Below are 27,261 nucleotides of genomic sequence, written 5' to 3'. Positions count from 1 at the left end.
AGTCCTCTTCCTGAAGTGGGATTCCTTTAAATTTTTGAGAAACACAGAGAAGTCACTGGAAATGAGGTCAGGCAAGTACAGAGGATGTGGCACAATCTCCATTTTGTTCTTTGTCAAAAACTACATAATGAGTGTTAATGTGAAGCAACAGCCCACTGTTGTGGCACAATAATTCAGGATTTTTTTTTTCATTGCATATCATATTTCAAGTATCTCAAAACACAACAGGATATGTCAGAATTCCTTGTAGCATTGGCAGGTACAAATTCTCAGTGAACACTGCATTTGAAGTGGTATAAAACAATGAGCATGTTCTTCATTACAAACCTGCCATGCTTTCTTTAATCCTTGTGTCAGTGAGATCTTATACTGTCATTTTGTCTTTGGACAATGGTCATAAACTCAACTTTCATCATCCATGATGACTCTAAGAATGAAAGCTGGATTAGCTTAGCCTTCTCTTAAAACTCAAGGCACACATCAAAATGTTCCTGCTTTTGATCAAGAGTCAGGTTGGGTGGTGGAGACTAACTTTGCAACAATACAATGCATGCTCAAGTTTTTCATGAGAATCTCCTGTTGCAAGCTTGATAACTAACTCTAGTTACATGAAGGAGCTAGTTGACTGACTGTTCAACATCTCTCGTCATGGATGAATTCACAATTTATTTTCCACATTTTCTGACATTTTGCTAGTGATTGATCACCCTGAATGCTCATTAACTAGAACACTCATCATCATCATCATCAGCTATTGAAATACATGTGCCAATCAAAAACCTATATTGATTTAAAGAATGTTCACTTAAAGCCTGACAAAGCACTTCAAGGGGCTGTCAGGTTCTTTGCAAAATTTGACACAACCATGTTGCTTCAGTTCATCAGTCATGGTAAAAATTCAAGAGCTGTTCTAACATAACATTAGAAAATCTCATAGCTCAACATGAGTAACACCTTGTATACTCTGTCTACTGAAATTCAGATTTTTAACAGTATTTTAATATCACCTTTATTCCTTTTGTATCTCTTTAAAATGTCTATCAGTTTAAATGTAAAGCATCAAGAAGCTTGATCTCCAAAAGGCTAACACCACTTTAATGAATCCTAATAACAAACATTGCCAAACAAAATTTGTTTTATGCTGTTCTCCTTTAATGAGCAGCCACTATTGAAAAGAACATTGTTTTTAACTCTAAAGTTCATGCTATAAACTAGAACTTGCAGACATTCATAAATATTTAATATTCTACACAAAATGAAAATTGTTCTACTAGCACATCAGAACAATCAAATTAACAAAATTGTTCCAAGTAACCATTTCACTTAAAAGCTTAACCTGAGTGCAGAAAATTTCAGTTTATAAACTTCAATCAATATCAACATCTATGTCTGCTTTTCTATGCTACCATGCAATGGACAGATTGAACCCTTTTAGTTGCCTCTTATGACATACAACCATAAAAGAAAAATACCAACAGTAATAAAACAGTAATTTTTAGAGTATACATTAATTTCCATGACAATAAGACAGGTTTCCAGCTGCAATATTTTGGCAATAGCATTTAGCTTGCTTAACTAGTAAAACAACAATAAAAATAGTCGGTACCTTTTATGTTGCTTGTAATCTGCAACCAGGTCAAGTTAACCAATCAAATATTTTATAATGACTCAGTTTAGCACACTAGATATGGAATAAGCCAACAAGGGAATCTATCTTATATAAATAGCAGCCAAATTTCCTCAAATCACACCCTATCAATTTAAAAACAAAAAAAAAGACGCATTTGACAATGTAGTCCCAGTTATATAAAATCATGGGAAAGTTGGCAGCTGAAAAGCCTTTGATTATAGTCTGTTCAACCAAGCTATACCTGGGGTAAGAGGTTAAACAACAATAGGACAATCAAATTTTTCATAATTATTCCAATGACTTCTAGGAGGGTTCATGTAGGAAAATTCATTACAAATAAATGATCACTATAATTTACTCCAGTGTGATCCATTGCTAATTCATAACCTTAAAATATTTGTATTCCTACTATGAACAGCTAAAATACTACCTTAATTAATAACATTTAGAAACCCTACTCCTAGCATTCACTATTGGATATATCAACTGCATTGAACTGGGCTCAAGGCTGATAGCTCCCAATATGCAACAAAGCTTATACACAGATATTTGATAAAGAACCAGCAAAAAAGATAGCATTTTCAAGCCAATTAAATAATAAATTCTTCTAAGAGAAAAGTTCAGATATGATTGGGATAGTATTGACATAGTTTGTTTTGATCAAGACGAGTGAAGAAGCAGTCTCACAACCTAAGAAATAGGTGCCAGTAATAGATTAGCTAACAAATATTCTATGGATCAACTGCACCTTTAGCTTGCAGGGTGATCATTCAAAACATTCAAAATTTGCTTAATTTGTCATATTCATAGGATATCACCTTATCAAATCTTATTTTCTTTAAGATGTTAAGATGTAATTTAATGAAGATTTCGCTAGTTCTACAAGGTTAAGCAATCATGTTGATGTTCCTAGTTGGCTAGTTAGTCCATACTTATTGTTTAGCCTCATGCCTGCTCTAATTAAGTACACCTATGATCAAAGTAGTACACCCATTATCATCTGTTTTTTTTTTTTCTTTAAGGTGGTATGGTGTAGTTTGAAAAGAGTTTGACTATATCTGATAGGTTGAGCAAGCATGTAGAGGTGCTTCTATTCACCCATCACCTCACAGTTCAAAGATGAAAGTTATAAATACTGGAAATTAAGGTCTTAGATTCATAATGTTGATTTAGATGAAGATGGCATGGTTAAGTTCACATTGCAACCACATAGTTTCAGGTTCAATTCCACTGCACAGCACATTGGGTGTCTTCTACTATAGTCTCAGATTGATCAATATCAAGAAAGTCTTCTGTGAAAAAACATGTCTGGCAATGGGGAAATATTACCTTCCCTGAAAACAAGTGACAGCTGGTGACAAGAAGGGCATCTGGCTATAGAAAATCTACCTCAACAAACTCCATCTGATTCATGCAAGCATGGAAAATTATCATCATCATTTAAGTTCCATTTCCATGCTGGCATGGACTGGATAGTTTGGCAGGAACTGGCCAGTTAAGGAGCTGCCCAGGTTCCAATTGTCTATTTTGACATGGTTTCTATGTTTGGATGCCCTTTCTAATGCCAACCACTGCAGAGTGTATTGGATGCTTTTTATGTGGCACTGGCATGGACACTTTTACTTGGCACCATCATGAGGAAAAGTGAACATTAAAGGATGATAATGATGATGATGTGTCCAGCATCCTTGATCTCTACTCTATTTTATGCTGCTCTGAAAGTATGAAAGACAAAGTTGACCTCAGCAAGGTCTTAACTCAGAGCACAAAGCATTTTGTCCTACATTCTAATGACTCTCCCAAACTAAGACAAATATAAATTGATGGAATAGTCACATCATTAATAAAGCAACATTCAATAAAATGAAGGGATGGAACCCTGAAACAATTATTCAATCATGCAAAGCCTAGATGTTTACCTATGGCTCAACCAAAACCTCTAGTTTTACTTCAGAACCATTCAAGACACAATCCACCATATTTGTAGGTTTTTATTTTTTTACTAAATCAATGAATAACTGGCAGCTGTTTACTAGGTCATGAAACAGCTTCTTGTTTTTATTAAAATAAACTATGTCAATACTCTTTCAACAGCAAAAGATGATTTAATTACAAAACAATTCCTTGAAGTATTATAAACATTGGTAATTTACGTTAAAATAATCAAACATCCATGATATAAAAACAGTAATAAACCTATGAAACAAATACTATTTTGTATACAGGAACAAGCTGAAGAAATTTTAAAGTTTGTAAAAATCAGACATCATTGAGAATGTTGATGGCTTCACAAGAGTTTCACAGTTAGCCACAATACCTTAGAAAAAGAGTTGTGTTCATTACTGTGTGGACCTACAGAGTCTACATCCAATATCTACTAATGGAGCAATACTGAGAAACTTGAAAGGACCATGCTTCCTTCCAAAACTAGATTTTAATATGAGCTATCATTGAGCAGAATTAGATCTATTGTGACATCATAACATTTGCTTCTTCCAGAGAATATCAGTAAAGAGTTATGTGTAGATTTTTCAAGTCTGATGTAAGTAATATAGCAGTTGATATTGTAGTTTATGATAGGCTAAAATCATGTATCTTTGATGAGAGACTATTTTTGTTTCACTATTTAAAATCAAAGAATCCAATGGAGGATGTGATTAATGCTGTAATTTATTACAAAACTATACAAAAAAAAAAAGATATTTCTGATGAGTGTAAGGGGAAAGTATCAGAAGTTGAAGGTATGCATAACATTCTATGTTGATAGACAACTCCAGAGTCAAATGTTACACTATTTCTAGCATATTTACATAGAAAACACTGAACATATTCAGTGACCCTCAACTATTATTAACATTATTTAGTGGAAAGGGGAAAGCCTTCATCAAGAATACTTTTATGGAGATTTAGATTGAGACCCTACAATTAACATATACACTTTAAAAAAAAAGCATCCTTAATCCAGATTATCTGTCATCTCAACCAACAATAACAACAATGTATATTGATAAGGACCACTGGGAACAATAATTTTGTAATAATGGAGTTCTACAAAGGCCTTGAGCATTACCACAATCCCTCTGATTAATAAAGAATTTTTTTCATAAAGCAGAGAAGAAATATCAAAATGACTAGTTTCTGACTCTTAAATCTTTTTAGAGCTTATTTATCTCTACTACCATAATGCCAGTAAAATATATTACTGCTGTGCTGGTGTATTACTATATATACATTTGTACAAGAACTCACCATTTTTTTTCTCTTTTAGTTTTTCTCATCATCTAAGTGACTAGGTTATGTTGTAGCGTAGCTAATTACTGTTTCCTCGCCACCTCCATCACCTAATTTTTGTCTAAAACTCACCTTTATGTATATTCATTGGCACACTTTATCACCCAGTTTTACATCACCACCTAGCCCTTGTGTACTTTGGCTGGAATGATAGCCACTCTATTGCAAACATTTGAACTATTCTGCAGCCTGAGACTAGCTCCAGATCATGGTTTTTTTGTGTCTTTTTTTTTTACCACCAGACTTAGAAGTACACTAGGCATTTCTTGCTTCACAAAACTTGGTCAGTCAATTACTCAGTAGTCAAATATTAAACAGAACACTAAAAAATGCAGAATGGAAAATCTGACCAATGACAAACAAACCAGTCAACACAACTCAGATTAACACTTGGCCTTTTGAACTCATGATGTTCACTTTTAGCAGCTTGTTAATTAGAAAAAAACATTGTTACTTCTAACTCTAAACCCCAAGTCATATATGGCTGCTCACTTTTGCATTATCCAGAAGTATAGTTAAATGAAATTACACCTACCAAAGCATACTTACAGATTCAGAGGGTTAATCAGGATAGAATTACAGTGATACACCATCAGCACTACTGCACTTAACGAATCCCCTAGCAAACAAGGAGCTATACCAATTTCTAGAGATGTCTAACAATAGCTGACATGCAATGTTATGAAGTTGTTTAACTCCAAACATTTATTTATCCCATGCAATATTGCACTGATCAGTAAGAAATGCTATCTATCCATCGTTTGCATGTTTAATCTCACAATGACTAACTGATTTAGTTAAGGAGTAGTTTTATGCTTATCAAGGCCTGTAAAAAGTATTGATGCCACAGCACTAAAAAAACTAGAAATCAGTTATTCACACTCATCCAGTACAATTTGATACACAGGAGTAAGTAAAAAGTAGAACTGCCTCTGGAACATAGTGTGTAAACACAACAAAGAAAGTTCTCTTAATGTCAAAGAAAAACAGACAGAAAGATTTGCACTCATCAGTACTCATCAAAAAAAAAATCACTTTGCAAAACAGCAAATACTGAACAGAAATATCCCAATTCACAAATCAGCTTTTACTAAGCTTGTAAGATTGAAAGCAAAAAAAAAAAAAAAAAAGCATCTGCTAACAATGCTCAAAAGAGAAATCACAACAGATTCAAATGTTCATGATACAAAAGCTTCTTACAGGCAGGAAAAAAACTAGTTGTTAGTTCCATTTTCTGAGTGTTAAACAATTCAGTAATTATGCAACACACATTAGTCCTTTCTAAGGTACTAAAAAAAGACTTTGCAGAAAATTTCGAATCAACAATTTCAACAAAAATATAATGCTATGAAGCAAAAATTAACCATGTACATGATCTAGAAGAAATTATTCTCAGCAAGAAATCTGGAGTGTGATTAAAGTATAACAGTATTCCAAAACTTCAAGTAGAGATAGTATTCCAGAAACTTTCCTTAGACCTATTTCATGAGCTTTTCATGCATCTACAGCCAAATAATGCCTTGCTTTCCAACAATTTACAAACAGATGGGAAATAGTGCAATGTGGAATTTTCCTACCCAGTCTAAATTCTCACCAAATAATGTAATGTTATTTACATAGATGCCTTTACTAACACTTTCAATCCCACTCAAGCCCCTATTAAAGCGATCATATCAAAATATTGACAAACATTATTATTACAGAACTTAGAAATGACTTCAATAAGTTGTATTGTAATTTCATGTGATTTCATTGAACCCCAATAAATTCTAAATTACTTTGAAAATCAAAGCACATAAGCAGTCTATTCTTGTTAGGACACAAAAATGTTAAAACCACTCTGCCATATGCTACAAAAGTGCATCAAGTAAAATGTTGGCATCAAAAGAATTTCTTGCCCTGACTAAAATGCTTGCCACCATTTTCCTTTGATAAATTCAAGACAATCTTGGCAAAAAAAATGACGTATGAGCAAGAAGGTTTATTAGACTGGTAACAGTCCAAAAGTTTTCTCATAAATTAAGGTTTGCATCACCACCACAATCTTGTTTACATTCTCACTTGCTACATAAGCCTCTGCAAAATCAAGGAAGAAAAAATATATTTCCAATCCAAAAGTAGTAACATCCAGGCCTAAACGAAGGTTCAATGATTTCAGATCGTTTTCATATAGAGGTAACGAGTTTCAAAGCCTTGTTGACAACTTTTCAACTACAATATACTTTTGCTAGTTCTATGACACTAGTCAGTCTTCTGGAGAACTGACAAAAATAAAATAAGATAAATAAAACGATTTTATACCAGCAAGGAAAACGGGCGTCAAAGGAATGAATGAATGATGAATTTTGGGATTATCAGCAGCAGCAAGAAAACTGAGATTAATGTACCAACCACCACTAAACATGCCATAATTAGAGTAGTTGGGGAATAAACACTAATGCCTTGACCTATCTATTTGACTGATAATCAACAGCTGAATAATATTAAACTATCTCAACGAGAATGTCTGGAACAGTCACAAATTTGCGACCACCAAACACACTTCTGTCTAAAGATGAAAGCAGGAATCTCAGAAGCGGTCGCATACACCAACTGGAAGCTTTTCGATTGCTTTCTCAAAATCCTGCTGAGTGTGGAAAAGGTTGAAAGAATGCAACTCGGTGAATCGCAAAACACTTATGTATATAAAACGGATATCTTATAAATAAATAAAAATAACCTAAATTGATTTGTTATTTATCACCACCTGTTCAAGTAAGGCCTCGTATACTTCAACAGACAGTATATAAACTTCCTGTCGATTACAGCTGATTTTGGTCGTGTTCCGCAAACTGAAAACGCTACGCTAACAAATCCGGCGATGACTTTCGAAATTAAATTTACATCCGTGTAGGATTGAAATGAAAATTTTAACTGCATTTTTTCTCTAAAATATTAAGATCGCTTAATTGTATAAATTGAAGAATCTTATCTAAAGGATAAACTTTATAAAGAGATATAAAAAATATGTCCTATATATATATAAAAAAAAAAACGAATTTCAGCTTCACACGGTCAATGTTTTCACTAAATTTCTCTTGTTTATTAACTAATAACCTTCATCGCTCAAAACAAACCTCCGATGAAAGGAGATGGCGTGGATAATTGATAAAGCAACAGATTACATTTTTTTACTGTATTTAGTATTGCTATCTTCAATTCTCACCGGTATTGACGTTTCTTCAACAAAAGTCGATAAAACATGATTCAATAGACTTATCTTCCTTGTACCTTTTCTAAGACTGGGCCGGTGCAAAAGAAAAAGAAATTATTGGAAATAATGGGGTCTGGTGGTGGAGAGTGAGTTAGGCAGTAGAAAGTCTAAATGTCTTTAGTGCTCAGTTTTCCCCCTTCTAGATTCTGAGTTCGGATCTCGGTGAGATCGTTGAAAATAAGTTTCGGTAAGATCCTAGTCAAGATGGCCAAATAAGCATTAGTAGTTAACTGTTCAGCATCAAGTTAGCTCTCACTGAGTGGACATGATCAAAATTGTTCCAACCATGCCCTGTACATCCTTCCCAAGCATTACGTGTCATGGAATACATTATCCAAATGTATACTTTTCATTTAGCTTCTATTTCTAGCAGTTCAAGCGACCACTTACAGGTAGATTCATTCAACCACTCCTTCCTTGCAAATACTGACCCTGCGCAAAAGGTTAGTCGTAATGATGCAGACTAAATGAATTAAGTTCCCGTTCAACTGCTGTTTAGAGTCGATAAAATATCAGTAATATACTGATATCGATCAACTGTATTCTCTTTTTAAATAATGACTTGCCAGAAGAAATCGTTATCATCCTCAATATTTTTTTAGAACACGTTTTTTTTTTTTAAATTTTACAATTGTTAAAGTTAAACGAAGTAAATAAATGTCATAACAGGTCACTTAGGATTTATTAAACACGAAAAATCTGAGTAGGAAGGATAAACCCTCTTAAAGTAGGTAGTTTAAATGAAACTGACTTGGTATCAAACTGATGTGTGTGTGTGTGTGTGTATATATATATATATATATATAGTCAGTAAATCATAATAAATCCGAGAAAGAAGCACATTAAGTTATAGAGCGGTAGAATATATAAAGATAGATATGGCCGGTCTATGGGGTTACCCAGGGCTTCACGTCCATAAAGCGCTTAGCTTTACAGCGTTTCTTCAGACCCTAAACCCGTTGGACTATGACCTCAGAGGCCAACGGGTTTAGTTAGGGTCTAAAGGAACGCAGTAAAGCTAAGCGTTTTATGGACGTGAAACCCAGGGTAACCCCATAGACTGGCTATATCTACCTTTATATCTATCTATCTATGAGAGAGCGCAAGTGAAGATATAACATTACCGGTAATTAAAATTGGAAGGCATGTTCAATACTTCAGCAATCCGATTTGAAAACAGAAACATACCATTCTATCCTACTCGCACATATTTCAAAAAATCCTTGTTCTCTACTTCGACTTTCAACTTCAGAATGCAATAGTCTGAACACTCATTGAGGTCATATTTATATTGCAATTCATCTCTCTGGGAAGAACGTTCGGAATTCTCATCACTATGTCAACAGATAAAAATCGTGATCACTACCGAAGGCTGTGATCATCTCGTGATGCAATGTAAATGCTAAAAAGACCACTTGTGGATTGCTTAAACGCATTAAACATCTAAGACGGTCTGACCCATTCGTATAAAAGCCTTCCAGATTAATACAGACCAAGCATCCTTAAAATATGCAGCTAAAATGTTAAAGCATATGTATGCGACACATTCATACATGCAAAAACTGGAATTATAAACGGTTTAATCGTACGGGAAATGTGTATATATATATATATATATATATATATATATATATATATATATATATATATATATATATATATAAATATATATATATATAAATAAATATATATATAAAAGCTTTATCAATGAAACGTTCACGTTTTAAGCGAAGATACGCATTCGATATTATTTGATATTTCTTTCTTTTAAATAGATGTAGCTAACTGTACTCCGGACAAAAGGAGATGTAATGTACAATAAAAATGTAAACTCCTAAATATATCTAGGCTTAAACAGTATAAGGTACTGTTTAATTTGAATAAATTCGAAAAGAATATTGAACAAAATGACGGCAACCTGAGATTTTTTTTTTGTCTATCCATTGATGTGTAATCGTTGTTTTGTTTTGTTTAATCCGATTCTGGTAAAAAAAAAGTATAATCGTTAATACATAGTACTGAATGCATATTGTTAGGAATGATACAATATTTAGCTTTTGGGTAAATTATTTATATAAATATATATCAAATACAGAATAAATACGGTGTGTGTGAAGGTGAACGGAAAAAAGTCACAGTTAAAATGTCACATTTCATTTCAATTCCATAATAATAATAATAGTTCACTTATTTAACCGACAATAACAGGATCCGTACACAATGACAACACAATTTATATAATGATATTATACGTAAGTGAAATAAAAGCCACATTTTATTCAATATTTGAAATACAACAATAAATCAGGGGTAAAATATTAAATCAATTATTTATTGAAGTTTTTCCTCTGACTATTTTCTGGATTCGTGTGTAAATGCAAGTGTAAACATATGTCCTATTTATAAATAGTTTCCTGGGAAAAAGTTATTAGTTAAATCTGAAGGAATAAATAATACTAACATCTAGAGTGGACGAGGTGAAGAAAATATAAAGGAATTCTTTACTTGGTCCCTGTATTTAGAAGATGAATGCATAGCTTATGAACTTCATTGAAGGTAGCCATCGGGATAGGGGTAAAGCTTAGCAAAGTGGAGTTGCTCCATCAGATGTTAAACACCAATTTTCACTTGCAAAATAAATACATAGATACCTAAGGAAGTTGTAATTAAAAGGAAAATAAGTTTTCTTCCGTTCACATTCTCTAAACTTATAACTAAAGCAATAAAGAAAATGAATATAATCGGCTAGCGTGGATGAAGCTGTCAGATGTTGCACCAAAACCGATAAAAGCCATCAACTGCGACAAATATACATAGATTCATATTGAAATTAGATGAGAAGCTAAAAAGGTGGATCCCCATAAAAATCCGTAGACATAAGCAAGTAAAGAATGTTCGCTCCCAACAGCATTTTTATCGACATACTGTGAAATTTTAAGGAGTGGTTGATTTGTTTACTTAGGAAAGGAAAACGAAGAGATTTTATCTTTGCATTACAAAAAAAAAAAAAAAAGGAGAACATCTGTCATCCCGATATATTGTCTAACTAACCCAACATACATTCTACTAATGTTTCTTGTAAAGAATGAGAAAAGAAACATAATTTTATTCATTTATAGCCTCTGGTCGTCAGAGAAGGCGACAAGAAAGATACATTCAAAGCCTGTATCCAAGCGAAGACTTTAAAAACCTACACAACGCAAGCAAAATCCACAATTTTTGATTAATAAAGCGATTATGTTTAGATTGTTCTCATAGTATGCTAATGATAAAATACCGAGAGAAAAGTCTTGTTGAATATTCGTAAAATTATCATGTGTGCAGCAAATGAGAAAACAGCTTACCTTTATGTGTCATTCATTAATCAACGAGTATATCATTACTAAGCCATTGTTAGGAGCGACAAGGCCAGTTTGAATGTGCAGTGTGCTGCCATCAGACGACAAGTATAATTACAATATTTTTTGTTTTAAGGCAGCATTTTGATTTTCTATTTGATAAAGTGTTAATAATCTATATAAATTATCAAAAATTAAAAAACATTGTTGATTCAGCTTGAAATTTATGACTCGAGATTTCATACGCCATTCCGGTATTAAATCTCACGTGATCTGCCTACGTCCTTTTCAGACTGAGTTCTTCCATTAGGTAGTAGTTATTTCGGTGCTGGTGAACAGAATCGAAAACAATCCAAAATGGTACGTGTCATCTTTTTTAAATTTATATAATTTTATACTTAGCTATCAATCTTACACTGGTTAAGTTCATATTTTTAAATTTTATTTGTCGTTTACTTGTTAAATCAACATTTTCTTTCACTCCTCTACATTCTCAGTGGCGTCTATATAAACTTGTCATTTCAATGGTCTTTCTTTCTGTTCTACTCAAAAAGCTAAAGTCAGTGATATAAAAACATACGTTTAGAAACCTTCTATTTGGCTTAATATTTTACTTTATCTAAATGTATAAAGAAGGGCTTCTTTATTACGCAACAGGCCTCAAATATGGCAATTGACGTCATTGTATGGACAAATAGCTGCTCAGTGCTACTACGTGTTAAATTATACTTCCGTAGTTCTCAATTCTCGATTTTTCATTACTTTCAGAAATGCCATAATTTTTTTTTATTTAGTTATATCTTAATTATGAAGGACATTGATAATTATACCATATGTTGCCATCTCTGTAAACTTAGAAATATTCTTGATTCCTTTTTCTTTTTTTTTGTTTACGTATGAATTTATTAGCTCTCATTAAAATCTAACAAAATGAATAAATGTGATAGTTTAATCAATGATAATTCTAATGAGTTAGTCAAAAAATTTATTCCTTAAATATTTTTTTCATAGATGACAGTAGGTACATATTGTTCGCATAATGATGTCATATTTCTGTTTAATAGAAATATATGTACAAAGAGTAGAACCTCGAAATTTTCCACCGTTCTAGGTATCGCTAATTACATGTGAAATTTAATTGGCTACTGTTCCATTACCAGAGACAATGAGTTGTCTCAAAACTTAAGTAATTACGTCTGTAGGTCTTTGTAGACCTCATTGTCCTTCCTCTCATTAATGTTGCGCAATCCTGTGAACTGTGGTGCAATACGATTATTCGCATATTCCCACATCTGGCTATTTGACTACAATCACATCTAGTATCTATAGTAATTTGCTCAAACTTGTCCAGTTTGTGCCCTAAGGCATTTCAAAATGCAAAGGGACTCATATTTTATATTTTTTTTACATACAGGTGTGTGTTCGTATAATTGCTTACTATTTTTAGGTCTATTATCGGATGTCGTTTTTCTGGTTTGGTTTTACTTTCATTCAACGCGCTCTATCCAGACAGCTGAGAATTTACAATGGTAGTTATCTTATTACTGTCACATTGCCGATGACATTTTCGGTAGCACCTGCCAATTTCGGCGATTCCCGCAGTTTTCCATCTGTCGGTGGTGTTAGTCTTTTTTTTTTTTTTTTTTTTTTTTTTTTTGTTATTTACATTTGTCGGAATTTAAACAAAATGCAATTTACCCTTCGCTGGGAAGAGAAAACTGGAATTTTTCCCCCCTCGATGTTCGTGGTAGACTCTAATCTATTATAAATATTACACAAATCTAATAGATGCATAATATATTCTAATACTTTTCGCCGTTGCAAGACAGGGGACTTAACTCAGGTTTGTAAACTTACGGATTTCATATGATGCGTTGTTACTTCCGTATTTCTTATGCAGTCAGTCTAATGGGATTTATCGATTGGTCAGTTCATGCGATCAATGTGTTTCTATGGTTAGAGCATTATTATTTTTATAGTAGACTGTTCATTTTCGATAGTCTTTTAATACTGAATATTATACTTCGTTCTCTTTATTTGCAGGTGAACTTCACAATAGACCAGATCCGTGAGATCATGGACAAAAAGCATAACATCAGAAATATGTCTGTGATAGCTCACGTAGACCATGGTAAATCCACTTTAACGGACTCCTTGGTCAGCAAAGCTGGTATCATAGCCTCTCAAAAGGCTGGGGAAATGCGCTTCACTGATACTCGAAAGGATGAACAAGAAAGATGTATTACAATTAAGTCAACGTACGTATGTTCTAAGGTTTTTTATTGTAGCAGCAATTTCGTTGAGCACCTCACTTTATTTTGTCTAAAAAAAATTTTATTTTTGTAATTATAGGGCCATTTCCCTTTATTATGAATTGCCCGAGGCTGATCTTGATCATATTCAGCAAGATGTCGAAGCTACGAATAATGCTTTCTTGATCAATTTGATTGATTCACCCGGCCACGTTGATTTTTCATCTGAGGTCACCGCTGCTCTTCGTGTAACTGATGGTGCGCTTGTGGTTGTAGACTGTGTTTCTGGTAAGTTTTTCTTTATTATATAAGTTGTGACCAATTTTAAAGTATATTGTGTATGTTTCCGCTCCTTTTTCTCTGTATCCAAAATGTTTGTAACGCGTTTCCTTATATGTATACAGGCGTTTGCGTCCAGACTGAAACTGTGTTGCGTCAAGCTATTGGTGAAAGAATTAAGCCAGTTCTTTTCATGAACAAGATGGATTTGGCTTTATTGACCCTTAAGCTGGAGAAAGAGGATCTATACCAGACATTCCAGCGTGTTGTTGAGAGTATCAATGTAATCATTGCTACATATAGTACTCCTGAAGGCCCTATGGGAGATGTCATGGTAAGTTAATTAGTAATGAAATGTGTATGTTTCAGTCTGCTTTTACTTGTTATTAGGTCTGTGACATTTATTTGATTCTTATTTTAGGTTGACCCTGAGAAAGGAAATGTTGGTTTTGGTTCTGGATTGCACAGTTGGGCTTTCACTGTGAAAGATTTTGCTCAAATGTATGCTATTAAATTCAAAGTTCCTATCCCTAAACTCATGAAGAGATTGTGGGGTGACAATTTCTACAATAGCAAAGAAAAGAAATGGGTCAAGCAAGGAAATCCTGACGCTGTTCGTGGATTCATTCAATTTATCCTGTCACCTATTTACCAGGTAATTGCAGTCTTAATAGCTTTTTTTATTTTTTTCTACTTTAAGAAATCTATTTTCTAAACTTTGTAGGTTTATGGGCACTAAGTTGCTGTTTTAAATTTGGAATAGGAATTTTATTATGGATAGAGGGTCAAGAGCAGTCTGCATAGCACCTGTTTGGCTGTTAACTATTTTTACTTTTCAGCCATAACTTGGTTATTTGTTTGATTTTATGTTCCATGTTCTTCATTTATTTAAAGTGTGTGTATATATATTTTGTAGATCTTCGGAACTTGCATGCATAAACCCCATGAAGATGCAGTTGCTTTGGCTGACAAGGTTGGAATCAAGTTAACTTCTGAGGAAAAGGAATTACGGGAAAAACAGCTTCTCAAGGTGAATTTTTAGTTGCCTCTTTATGCATTCATTTAGCTTTATAGCTGTATATTTCAATGATTGTGTTTTTCTAACATTCATGCTTTGTTTTCATAGGTAATGATGCGCAAGTGGTTGCCTGCTGGTGATGCCTTGTTACAGATGATAGTCATTCATCTTCCTTCTCCTGTGACTGCTCAGAAATATCGTGTAGAGATGCTCTACGAAGGACCCATGGATGATGCTGCTGCAACTGGTAATTATAGTTGCTTTTATAATTTTTCTTAGTCCTTTCATTCCTGATGAATGCAGTTATTTAGTCTGGTGGGAACTTTCTCATTATTTGGGAGTACATTAATTCTCTATAAATGTTGTACTGGTGCTGCCTCTTTATTGTCAGTGTGCCTGTCATAGTTTAATTTCTCCTGTTGTATTAACTACCTTATCTATATTTTTCACTGGTTGTAGCTATTTGATTGTATTCATGTAAAATGAGGAGCTGACATTTGTTCCTCATCTGCTAATATACTAATTTGGGACAGGGAACAAAATGCTTAGTTCAATATCTCCAAGCAATGTTTGAAAAAATGTGTGGATCAGGTGTTGAGCCCAATTGTTTGGTAATGTGGTTGGGGTCCTGCACTGATAGCTCATTTCATTCTTTAATCAGTTTTTCATGTTTCTCCAGTGAAAACGTATAGGCTTAATGTCAACATCATGCTTATGCCCAAGATGTTTGTTTATAATCTGAGGTTGGGTTAAGGAATCTCACTTTGAAATTGGATGTGCAGATATTCCCAGGAAAGAAGCTTGGTCATGTTTGTGCATAGTATATTCTGACACTGCCTTAAAGAGGTGCAGTCTAGTGTGGGTGTATAGAAGAAAACCTAAAATATGAATGTCATGGTGATGTGTGGGAAAGAAAAATGGCAGTTGTAAGACATTAAAAGAAATTTTCTAACTTTTCAACCAAAATAGTTGTTGCAAATAAGTTTTAGTTCTGGTTCCTTAAAGGAATTGGTAACTGTTGAATATTTGCAGTATAAACTAAATTTTAAATGTTTGTATTTGCAGCTGTTAAGACCTGTGACGCTAAGGGTGTACTGATGATGTACATCTCAAAGATGGTACCCACATCCGATAAAGGTCGTTTCTATGCCTTTGGACGTGTGTTCTCAGGAACTGTTGCAACTGGTCAGAAAGTGCGTATCATGGGTGCTAACTATACTGCTGGCAAAAAAGAGCACTTGTCCGAAAAGAGCATTCAAAGGTTGGTTTGATAATTTAACATTCTATTAGTGTAATTTGTGGAACAGTTTGCAATTCCTATACCTTGTCTTTAGAACTATTAGCATTGTTAGCATTGCCATAATAAAATATAAAGAAAATTCTCTTTGAGGATTAAAATTTTTTTTTTGTAGCTATGGTAAATACTGGCCAATGCTAGTATTTCTAAAGATAGGGTATAGAATTGTGTGATTATGGTCACTTTGCAATCATTTGGTATTGGGTTCCGTCCCACTCTGTGGCACCTTGACAATGTCTTGTATCCCTTGGCCAACCAAAGCCTTGTGGATGAATTAAGTAGATGGAAGCTTGTCATATTCCCTCCACTATTGCTTGATAACTAATGTTGTTTGTTTTTTATGGCACTGCCTCAGCATGGCCACAGTCTAATGGCTGAAATGGGCAAAGATTCTGTCACTTGGCAGGAAAGACTGATTTAGTGCCAGATGTAAGGAAAAAAGCACTGAGATTGATTTCTTTAGAGTGGTACCCAAACATGGCCACAGTCCAATGATTTAAATGAGCATTAAAGATATACTAGTGAAGAATAAGGTTTGTGCTTCCCAGTTAGACATTCACCTATATGGTCAGAGTAGTAGCTAGCTTGTGTTATGAAGTGAGATTACAATTAGTGATTATGGATTTTTATTTCAGAACTATGCTCATGATGGGAAGATACGTTGAACCCATTGAAGATGTTCCTTGTGGTAACATTTGTGGTTTGGTTGGTGTCGATCAGTATATTGTGAAAACTGGTACGATCACTACATTTAAAGATGCTCATAATATGAAGGTAAGTGCTGTTAGCTTCCTTTGTGTTGGTGGGGGTGCCCCCAGCCTCTTCGTCCCCTTCAAGTTAACACTTGTTTTTGTTTCCATATTTCTGTTGAGGCATTTTTATGTGCTGGGTTTGAAAATGAATGAATTACATGAAATAACTTGGGCTGGTGTTGAAAACAAATTTTAAAAATATTTTAATAGATGGTCTTTAGATTCCTTTGAAACAAGTTTCTGATGGTTTTAGATGGATTTGGTATGAAAGATTTAAATTGCTCAAAGCTTTGAGGTTACTGTAGAAATATGTTGATTTAAGATATAATCTACCTACTGAACTAAACAGCTATTTGTCTTGGTCAGTGTTATCTTTTTCTTGCACTATTTTATCAATGGCTGAGGGTAATTATCCTATTTTATTTTTTATTTTTTTTAAGGTTATGAAGTTCTCAGTAAGTCCTGTTGTACGTGTTGCTGTTGAAGCTAAGAATGCTTCTGATTTGCCAAAACTTGTTGAAGGCCTGAGGCGTCTGGCTAAATCAGATCCTATGGTTCAGGTAATTTTTTTTTCTCTTTGTTTCCATATTAATGAATTTGGTTTAGTGATGGAGCAGTAATAGTTTATTTGTACAAGCGGTAACATTGACTGGTTGGTTTTCTTTTCCAGTGTACAATTGAAGAATCTGGAGAGCACATTGTAGCAGGTGCAGGAGAGCTTCATCTTGAGATCTGCTTGAAGGATTTAGAAGAGGACCATGCTCAAATCCCCATTAAGGTGTCAACTCCTGTGGTATCATACAGGGAGTCTGTGAGGGAAGAATCTTCTATGGTGTGCCTGTCTAAATCTCCAAATAAACATAATCGTCTCTTCATGAAGGCTAGGCCATTACCATGTGGCGTTGCCGAGGCCATTGATAAGGTATGTTATTTAAAGGTATTACGCTATTTTGATTCTTGGGATTGGTCTTATGTACATGACTAAGGTCCTCTTTATTTATTACACAGGGAGATATTACACCCAGGCAGGATGTCAAAGAACGTGCTCGGTTCTTGAATGATAACTTTGAATTTGATGTTGGAGAAGCCCGTAAGATCTGGGCTTTTGGACCTGAGGGTACAGGACCTAATCTTTTGGTTGATGTTACTAAAGGTGTACAATATCTGAGTGAAATCAAGGACAGTGTTGTTGCTGGTTACCAATGGGCTACTAAAGAGGTAATTACATGTTTTCTCTAGTTTTGTTTTTGTTTTTTTTAACACTATGAATGTTACTGATTCTCAATTTCTAATTTATTTACAGAGTGTGTTGTGTGAAGAAAATATGCGTGGTGTTCGCTTTGACATCCATGATGTGTCCCTACACACTGATGCCATTCATCGTGGAGGCGGTCAAATCATTCCTACAGCTAGAAAATGTTTTTATGCCTGTGTGCTGACTGCTCAACCTACTATGTTGGAGCCTGTATATTTGGTTGAAATCAGTGTAAGTGTATTAAACTTTAATTTTTAAAAAGATTTTATTACCTTGCCATTTGTATCAAGATAGAAGTTTAAGTATATGGAGAGCCTTAGCTACGATAGGAAATAATGTATAAACCAAACCGGTTTTCAAGTTTAGGAGAAATAGGACGTATAAAAAGCAGTTGGAATCAAGCTGTTGCCATAGATAACTTAATTTGCATGTATTTTAGTCAATTCACCATTAACATTTTATGTGCCAACAGTGTTGGAAATAAATGTTACTGCTACAAAAGGTCAAGTGGGAGAGGGGGTGTTTAATATCTTGCTTTAAATACTTTCAGCTTAATCATAACTTGGCTTTCAGTGACAGCTCAAGACTATTTCAGATGTAGTTGATAAATTTACTGCACAAAATTATCTAAACTTTATGCTTTGGGGGGGGGGGGGGGGCTTCTCTGTTGCAGACATCCTCCAGTACCTAATTCTTTCTAAATCTGCTTTTTGATTTTCTTTCAAATATGAGATGATACAACAACTTTCTAGTTTGTCTTCTCTGTATCATAGTGGTGAGGTACATAAAACATGTTGCTTGCTACTCTTAATTCCTTTCAGAAATTATCTCTGAGGGCTATTTTACCTTAATGGATTTAATTCTGTTTGTAGTGTCCTCAACAATCTACAAGTGGAATTTATGGAGTCATGAATAGACGTCGTGGTCAAGTACTTGAAGCTAATCAAGTTCCAGGAACTCCTATGTTTGCTGTCAGAGCTTACTTGCCTGTCAATGAATCATTTGGTAAGTAACAGTTTGTTAGTTCTCGGAGGTTGGTTTCTCTCTATCTCTCTCCTTAGTGTTGCTTTATTGAAATATTTATTTTTTCTTTTTATTTTTCTATTCTAGGCTTCACAGCTGACTTGCGTTCTAACACTGGGGGACAGGCTTTCCCTCAATGTGTGTTTGATCATTGGCAAGAACTTCCGGACACTAGAACTGAAACTGTTATTGGTGAAATCAGGAAGCGCAAAGGACTGTCAGATACCATTCCTCCTTTGGAAAAATTCCTTGACAAATTATAACTTGATTAGTGATTTAGCTCCTGTAATGAAGCACTAACAACAAAGCTCTTTGACCTCTGTGAATATTTTTGGGGGTGGATCCAATCCAAAAGCTTATGTACTAGCCTGTGACAAATTAAAAAAAAAAAACCTTTCTTCAACAACTTTTTTTTTTATTATTTATTTATGGTTATATTTACTTTAAGTGTGATACCAGGACTGAAAATCAAATTTATATTTAATTTATAAGGACTGAGCACACATAAAAATACCTTTCCTTTTAAACACATTGTTTTTGTGGGAGATATGCATGGAGCAGTAATGTTCAGGCACATTTCAATAAATGTCCAAACAGGTTTGCTTATCAGTTCTGGTATACCACTGTTGGTGCAGTCAGTAGTTTTAAGTAAATTGTACCAGTTTTATTGAAAACATGTTCAATGTTATTTAGTGTACCAGAGGTTCTGGTTCAGTGATTTGATAAAAATGTTCACTAAAATACTGTTATGTTCAATATAGCTTTTTCTGATGAGTTAAGAGTCATCACTTTCTGAACTGTTATCTTGGTCTTTTCTGTTTTTTTGTTTTATTGGTAATGGACCATAGTTCTGAGCAGCATCATTTGCAATGTTTTCATTGTCCCATATAATTAGCTTTTCAAATTTGTTTGCTAGAATATGGGGATTCAATTTTAATGGACGGTTGCAAAGGCTCTGGCTTTGCTTGTTCTGTCTAGTTAGATGTTCAGTTGGAAGTCTGTAACGACTGTCAAAGTCACAACTTCCTCCTGACTTTTGACGAGTTTGCTTTTTTTCACATTGGTTCTTTTCTGCAGCATATTTCAATGAGTCTGCTTCAGTTGCTGATAGCAGTTGTTCTTTCGGGCTTAGAAAAGATGCTGTTCGTCTGCTTCCTGTTTGCTGTCTTCCAGTATGAGTTTCACTTTTGCGTTCTAGGTTCACTCTATCTTTTACTTTCATTTCATTAAAACTATCATTTATATTTGATGACTTGCTTTGATTTGGTTTCTTAATATTTAATTTTGTTGGATGTTGTTTCTGTGGCTTCTTTAATAGTGGGTGATTTGCAGAATCTGGTGATCGTTGCATATTTGATATATTACATTGCTCTTTGTTTTTTTCTCTTTTGTGTTCATGGATCATCTCGGGTTTTTTACTTCTGTGTTCTTCAGACTTCCGAGATTTGGCTGTGTCTCTGTGGGATGGAATTGGTTGTAGGCTATTGTCTTCACAATAAATGTTTAAATGTTTTGGCAAGTATTCTGAGCCAGTTGAAAATTGTTTTCCTTGCAGTTCTGTTATATAATGGCACAGTGCTTTAGGGGACAGTTCATCAACCTGAAAGAGTAGCATAATTTAATATATTGAAGTACCTTTTTTTTTCTTTCTTTTTATTTGTTGTTTTTTTTTTAAGTAATAGGTTTACTTACTTCATGTTCAATAAAAAAAGGTTGTGTTGCTATTGGTTCATCAGAGGGACAGCAGTAACTCTTTAAATAGGGGTGCTGTAGTGCTTCCTCTGCACTTATTCGTTGACTGGAGTTAACAGTTAGCATTTTCTCAATCAAATTCAGAGCTGTAAGTAATGTATAGATACTTTAGAGTAAGGGATGGTATATATATATATCTATCTTGCCAGTATTTGAAAGAATTGATATTCTTCTACACATTATGTTGAGGGCCTGTTTACAGAAACAATTGGAATAAATTTAAACTGGCCATATCCAGCCTAAATATTCTACATGTCTGATGTTAAAACTAGCCTTTCAGATGTACATTATATCATTCTAAAATACTCGGCATCAAAACTTTTAAGCTGACTGATAGTGCAAGATTAATTCCAAAGCGTGAATAAATAAGCATTGTATTTTAATAGTAATCTGAATGTTGAAAGGCGTTAAACACGTAAATTATTTCAGGATTTCTAGAAAGAGAATTTATGACTTGCTTAAACATATTTGGACAGCATATAATTCCTCACTACTACTGTCTAACCATTAGAAGGAATATTTACCTGATGGGTCTATTGTTGGATAAGTATCACGGAGTGTTTTTTCAGGTACCCGTGGAATCCGTTTCATCACACTTTTTGGCAAGACTTGAGTTACTCTGTTCCAGTCATTATCTGAGATGTTCACTAATTGAAGAATTAAACTGATCTGTTCCATATCATGAGAACCAGGTAACAGAGGTTGACCAATCAACATTTCCATAAATATACATCCAGCACTCCAAATATCAATAGCTTTAGTATAATCATTTGGAGAAATAATTAATTCTGGAGAACGATACCAACAAGTACCTACTTGATCTGTGAGAAAACCCTGTAAAAGATAAATTTGAGAAAGATTAAAGACTATGATGATCCCAAGCAGGGCTGAATTGTCTTAAGTATTTAACCATTTTGTTACAAGAGGAAGAACATTGCTTTTCAATTGGGAATAGTTTGGCTAAGGGTTTTAATTTAGTTTCAATAAATTTGTATCAAAAAGGGCTATAAATATTTACGCCTACTTAATGTAGGGTAATGTTTAGTTGCTGTGAATAGCTGGTGTGCAAACTAGCTAATTGGATAGTGCAATTTTAGCTTGGATTGCACATTATTCACTGAAGATATTTACTTTGAAAAAGAGCAAGTACTTAGGAACCTTCGATTACAATAGGGCAGATATGTCATTTTAATGTTCATATTTTCATGGGTTGAATCATTCAGGTTTATAGCTGTATGCTTTTCCTGTTGTCAAGCATGGTAATGTCTTCAACAAAGATTGAGAAGGAAAGACACTACTTGTATGATGGTAGCACTTAACTATGATGTGAAGGTAAGGAGACAGCAACATGCCTTTATAAGAAGCTTCTTTCAATTTCTACCAAATCTCACAAGGCTTTGGTCAACCTGAGACTAAGTAGATGTACCTGCTCAAAATACCATGCAGTGAGACAATCCAAAACCATGTGGTTGAGAAGCAACCACATGTTTAAGACAATCTGAGAAATTTATAATCCATGGCCTCTGCCTCCTGGCTCACTTATTCGTATTTTTACTTCATTGGACACTAGACTCTGTGAAGACCTGTTGAGGAAATCGAACCAAATTCGATGATTGGCACCCATGCCAACCTTTCCTTCATTGGATACTAAACTCTGCTTCTGAAGACCTGTTGGAGTAATTGAACCGTATTCAATGACTGGCACCTGTGCCAGTGGAGCACTAACAGCACCCAGAGCAGCTGTCTGGCTTCCGTGCCAGCGGCACATAAATAGCACTATTTGAGCATGATCGTTACCAGCATTGCCTTACTGGCACGTTAGAAAACATTCAAGCGAGGTTGTTGCCAGTGTCACTAGGCTGGCTCCTGTGCAGGTGGCACGTAAAAAACACCATTTTGAGCATGGCTGTTGCCAGTACCGACTGACTGGCCCTCATGCTGGTGGCACGTAAAAGCACCCACCACACTCTCTGAGTGGTTGGCGTTAGGAAGGGCATCCAGTTGTAGAAACTCTGCCAGATCAGATTGGAGCCTAGTGCAGCCAGTTCGTCCAGCCTATGCTAGCATGGAAAGCGGACATTAAATGATGAATGAATACTTTATGAAAGGAGGATGTACAAAAATAACTAATTGAAAGTTTGGAAAAGAATATACAAACTAACTTTGTGAGTGTAGTCTGAATCAATAACTCTTGCTAATCCAAAATCACCAATCTTCAATGTTAGGTCATCAAGGTTAATAAGCAAGTTACTGGGTTTAAGATCTCTGTGAAGAACGTTAGCAGAATGTATATATTTGAGTCCTCGAAGCAACTGATACAAGAACAGACGGACATGCTCTTCTCCAAGTGGACAGCCTTCATCAAGCAATAACTGTTGCAGATCAGTGTCTAATAGCTCTTGAACAATATAAACAGAATTCAGTTCACATAGAGAACCCATCATATTATCTGCAACACTGCATACACCAGGACCTAACACCTCGTATACAGTCACAATATTTTCATGGTGAAGTCGACGCATGATACGGAGTTCACGGAATGCATATTTACAACTTTTCTTATCAGAAAAGCATATTTTTTTAATAGCAACTTCTTTTTCACATTCACTGTCCACAGCAGAATATACAATGCCATTGCCACCAATACCGATTGGCTTTAGATTTACAAAGCGAGAATCAACTTTAAAATCACGGTCTTCTAAAATGCATTGTTGAGAGTTTTTCTTGCCATGGTGTGCCATTCTCCAGTCTGGAAGAAAAAAAAAAAACAATATTTCATAAGTATTAACAGCTTACATTTTTTTTACAAATTTATGACCGATTTAAAAAAAATTTTTCTAAAAGAAAAAAAAAAAAACGAAAGGCTAAAAACAAAGCAAGATAACAACTAGAACAAAATTTCAAATGCAAAATTTTTATTCATCAAGTATAGCATAATAGAAAGAAAAAAATCTGGCCATCTTTTCAAGATCAATGCTATCTGTTGATAATTTAAAACTAGAAAAATTAGTTTTGAAGTGTATGCTTTTACCAAAGCTATTATAATCCATTAGATGTAAATGTTAGTGTTAAGCAAGAGAGATGATTGCACTGCTATGAAGCATATGAATGTAAATACATGAAGAAAAGAATGCATTGACTGTCAGTGAGACATTTCAGGCTGTTAGAAGTCACAATAAAGACTGAAGTTCAAGCAACTGTTGTTATGCTATTGAGTTTAACATTGCCAGCCATTCTTCCAGAATCAATAAAATAAAAAAACTAGCCAAGTCTGAGGTCAATTTTGATTTACTAACCCAAATTTCTGACCGGTGTAAGAAACATTACTGAAGATTTTTCTATATTTAAATTTAGCTACATATAATTGAGACTTTGATAAGATGCCAGGTAACCAGTGAAGGGGTTGGATCATAGTTTGTCATCAGATCACTATATATCTAGATACTTAACTCACAATGATCAAGATTTTTAATTAAGTACAACATTTAGTTTTATATAAAAGTAAGCTGTGCCAGCATTATCAAATTGATAAGGCTTTGGTTAGTACATAGGGCTGAGTTTTACTTTGCTTATCATGGAAAAAGTGTACTTCTTCAAAGGAGACACAGGTACAAAAGCTAACAGCAGAATAAGTTGATCAGGTACACGGCAGCTGGCAAAGGGCCAATGTTTGTACTTTATCACGGCACTGGCCAAGCAAGAGCACTGTATAGCTTATTTCTTTCAAATAAGGTTGTACACGAGGGTTATAGTTCACTGAATCAGTCTCTAACCCAGAAGAATGAAAGGGAAAAATCATTGACAGCAGAATTTAAACTTGAAATATTAATGATGAAACTAACCACTGCAAGACATTTACTGTTACTACTATTTTTGTTGTCCACTCTGGAAGAATTGTATAATCATTTTGTGGGACTGCAGTATATTGTGTTCAAATTCTCATATGGGCCTGGAGAAGGTGAAGGGATATCACTCAAGTGAGTTTCTCTTTAAATGATCATGGAATCAACAAACCACCAGGTATGTATTCAAATGAAATGGTTAGCTAATCCTTTATGTAACATAGTCTCCCTTCTCAACACTCCTATTATGAATCATCTCCTATATCACTCAATACTCGATCTTATCTCACCAGAGTTGCAACCTGCTGTAATTCACAGCCAGCCTACATTTTTCCTGTAGACATTAATGCCTTAATATTAACTGCAGTAATCTCTCCAGTCTGGAAAAGCCTACAAAAGTCAAGGAAGAGGTGCCTCCTCCTCCTCTGATCCTAGTTTTTTTTTTTTTTTGCTTGTTTCAATCATTAGACTGCAACCATGATGGGGCATTGTCTTACAGGGCTTAGTCAATCAAATCGACCCCATACTTATTTGAAGTCTAGTACTGTTTGTCTTTTAGCTCAACTGCTACATTATGGGTCTTAAGCAAGCTACTACCAGTTACGTAATGAGAGACAAAGATGCACACATATATATATTTAATAACAGTTTGGCTCAGTTTCAACATGACAAAGTCTCACATCATATGTTTGGAGGCAGAGCCCATGACATCATGTGAAACTGAGTCAAACTGTTAGGTGTAACTCCAACTAAATGCTATTTTCTTTCATTTGCTTACACACACACAAACATGGCATGCTTCCAGATAGTTCGTCTTCCAAATTCACTCACAAGGTATTCATCGGCTAAGAGGTGTAGTAGAAGACATTTGCCCAAGATTCTGTGTAGTGGAACCAAAGCCAGATACACGATTTCTAAGCAAATTTCTTAACCCTACAGTCATGCCTGCACCTATATCATATCAATATCTTATTTCTAAAACATATATAAAGCAAAATTTGGAGACAAAATACCTAGCTGAAATTAATATTTTTAATTTACTAATCAACTTGTTAGTCATTCTAATTATACTGTCCCACAAATTCTTTAGGAGGTTTGATAAAAGAGAATAAATGACATCCATATGAAAAACAATAGTTACGTGAGCAATGACATTTAATGCAATTAGCAACGAAATGCAAACGAGAAATAATTATGCGGTATTAGTGTCAATGACGAACGTACTTTTCATTATTGTGCAACTACGGGAGACAACTCTGGATATGAAGTAGTGATGACAGAATCATGAAGTAGATTCACAAAGTGATATCTCAATTGGCATAGTAAAACTAACATACTTCAGAGGAAACGTTGTAAAACATATAAAATAATATACTAAGTGATTTTCTCATTACAGTTTCAGAAAATATGAAACTGTAATGAGAAAATATGCTTTACTTATAAGGATGAGATATATCCAGAGTTGTTTCTTGTACTTGGTGGAACAATTAAAATATTAGCCATCAGCTAATATTGCATATTGGCACTCACTTCATTGTTAATAGTAATTTAAATTTCAGAAAGTCTGTGTTGCACCAGGTTTTCTTTTTTTTTTTTTTTTTTGTCATTACCATCATAAAGAGTGTAATTTCAGTTAATCAGAATTTCTTAGCTCACTATATTATGTTAGTGAGCACTTTACTATTAGTTTCTCATGCAGAAGGCATCCCTTATCATTCATTCATGGGGGAAACATATATCTCTTCCAGTCATTTTGAGAGCTGCAGTAATTGCTAAGACTATGTTTCACCAATGAAGTTTAATACGACTAAAACATATCTAGAATTGCCACCACATGATTAAGAATCAGTCTCACTCACCAATACAGTTTGTATATAATTTTAAACAAGTTAAATAATGGACTGCCTCCCCTACATTTCTTGACCAGAATTAATCACTTAATCACGATATTTCTTGGTAACCAAGAGTGCAATTTTAATTACACAAAATTTCTTACATTAGCACCCACTTCATTATGATATAACAACTATGCCAATGAAATGCAACAACACTACAAACACAAAAATATACTACTATTTATTACTTTCTGAATATGTAACTTTATAAGCAACTCTTTCATTTATTTAAAAATTAATAAAAGAAAATGTAAGATTAACATTGTGAACATTTCAACAAAGAAAATTACAAATTTATTACATAAATACATAAAATACACCTAATACAATCTGTGAAGTGATTGGTAACAGGAATGTCATCTAGCTTAGAAACCAAACCAAAAT

General features: G+C 34.3%; 3 protein-coding genes across 58 annotated transcripts in view; 1 reads left to right on the top strand and 2 right to left on the bottom strand.

Moving 5' to 3' along the window:
* Positions 1-11,595, bottom strand: part of LOC106880734 (uncharacterized) — a 207,169-nt gene extending 195,574 nt beyond the window's left edge. For 49 of the 50 annotated variants that reach the window (XM_089354306.1, XM_089354277.1, XM_089354314.1 and 46 more), the window contains exon 1: positions 11,519-11,595. The gene's annotated coding sequence lies outside the window, so the exon portion shown is untranslated. Of the gene's footprint in view, positions 1-10,092; positions 10,157-11,518 lie in introns of all 50 variants that reach the window. The other variant, XM_089354281.1, reaches the window with a different exon arrangement.
* Positions 11,596-11,796: 201 nt separating this feature from the next.
* Positions 11,797-19,794, top strand: LOC106880732 (translation elongation factor 2). The gene is made up of 15 exons (XM_014930811.3): positions 11,797-11,872; positions 13,556-13,770; positions 13,865-14,052; positions 14,169-14,377; positions 14,465-14,698; positions 14,960-15,073; positions 15,170-15,308; positions 16,127-16,322; positions 16,994-17,132; positions 17,551-17,670; positions 17,781-18,032; positions 18,119-18,328; positions 18,414-18,596; positions 19,238-19,370; positions 19,476-19,794. Exons 1-15 carry the CDS (start codon positions 11,870-11,872, stop codon positions 19,649-19,651), a joined length of 2,511 nt encoding a protein of 836 aa, XP_014786297.1. The 5' UTR covers positions 11,797-11,869; the 3' UTR covers positions 19,652-19,794.
* Positions 19,783-27,261, bottom strand: part of LOC106880733 (mitogen-activated protein kinase 1) — a 68,005-nt gene continuing 60,526 nt past the window's right edge. For all 7 annotated transcript variants that reach the window (XM_089354315.1, XM_089354316.1, XM_052968655.2 and 4 more), the window contains 4 exons: positions 23,303-23,889; positions 21,665-21,974; positions 21,081-21,226; positions 19,783-20,988 (listed from right to left, as the gene is read on the bottom strand). In XM_089354315.1, coding sequence (XP_089210441.1) covers positions 20,164-20,988; positions 21,081-21,226; positions 21,665-21,974; positions 23,303-23,881 — 1,860 coding nt within the window. In that variant the 5' untranslated portion in view covers positions 23,882-23,889 and the 3' untranslated portion in view covers positions 19,783-20,163. The remainder of the gene's footprint in view (positions 20,989-21,080; positions 21,227-21,664; positions 21,975-23,302; positions 23,890-27,261) is intronic.

This window comes from Octopus bimaculoides, chromosome 6 (genome assembly GCF_046866305.1).
Source record: "Octopus bimaculoides isolate indiv1 chromosome 6, ASM4686630v1, whole genome shotgun sequence".
Lineage (NCBI taxonomy): Eukaryota > Metazoa > Mollusca > Cephalopoda > Octopoda > Octopodidae > Octopus > Octopus bimaculoides.
Note: the sequence above shows the minus strand (reverse complement) of the source record. Positions and strands in the feature narration are given on the sequence as shown.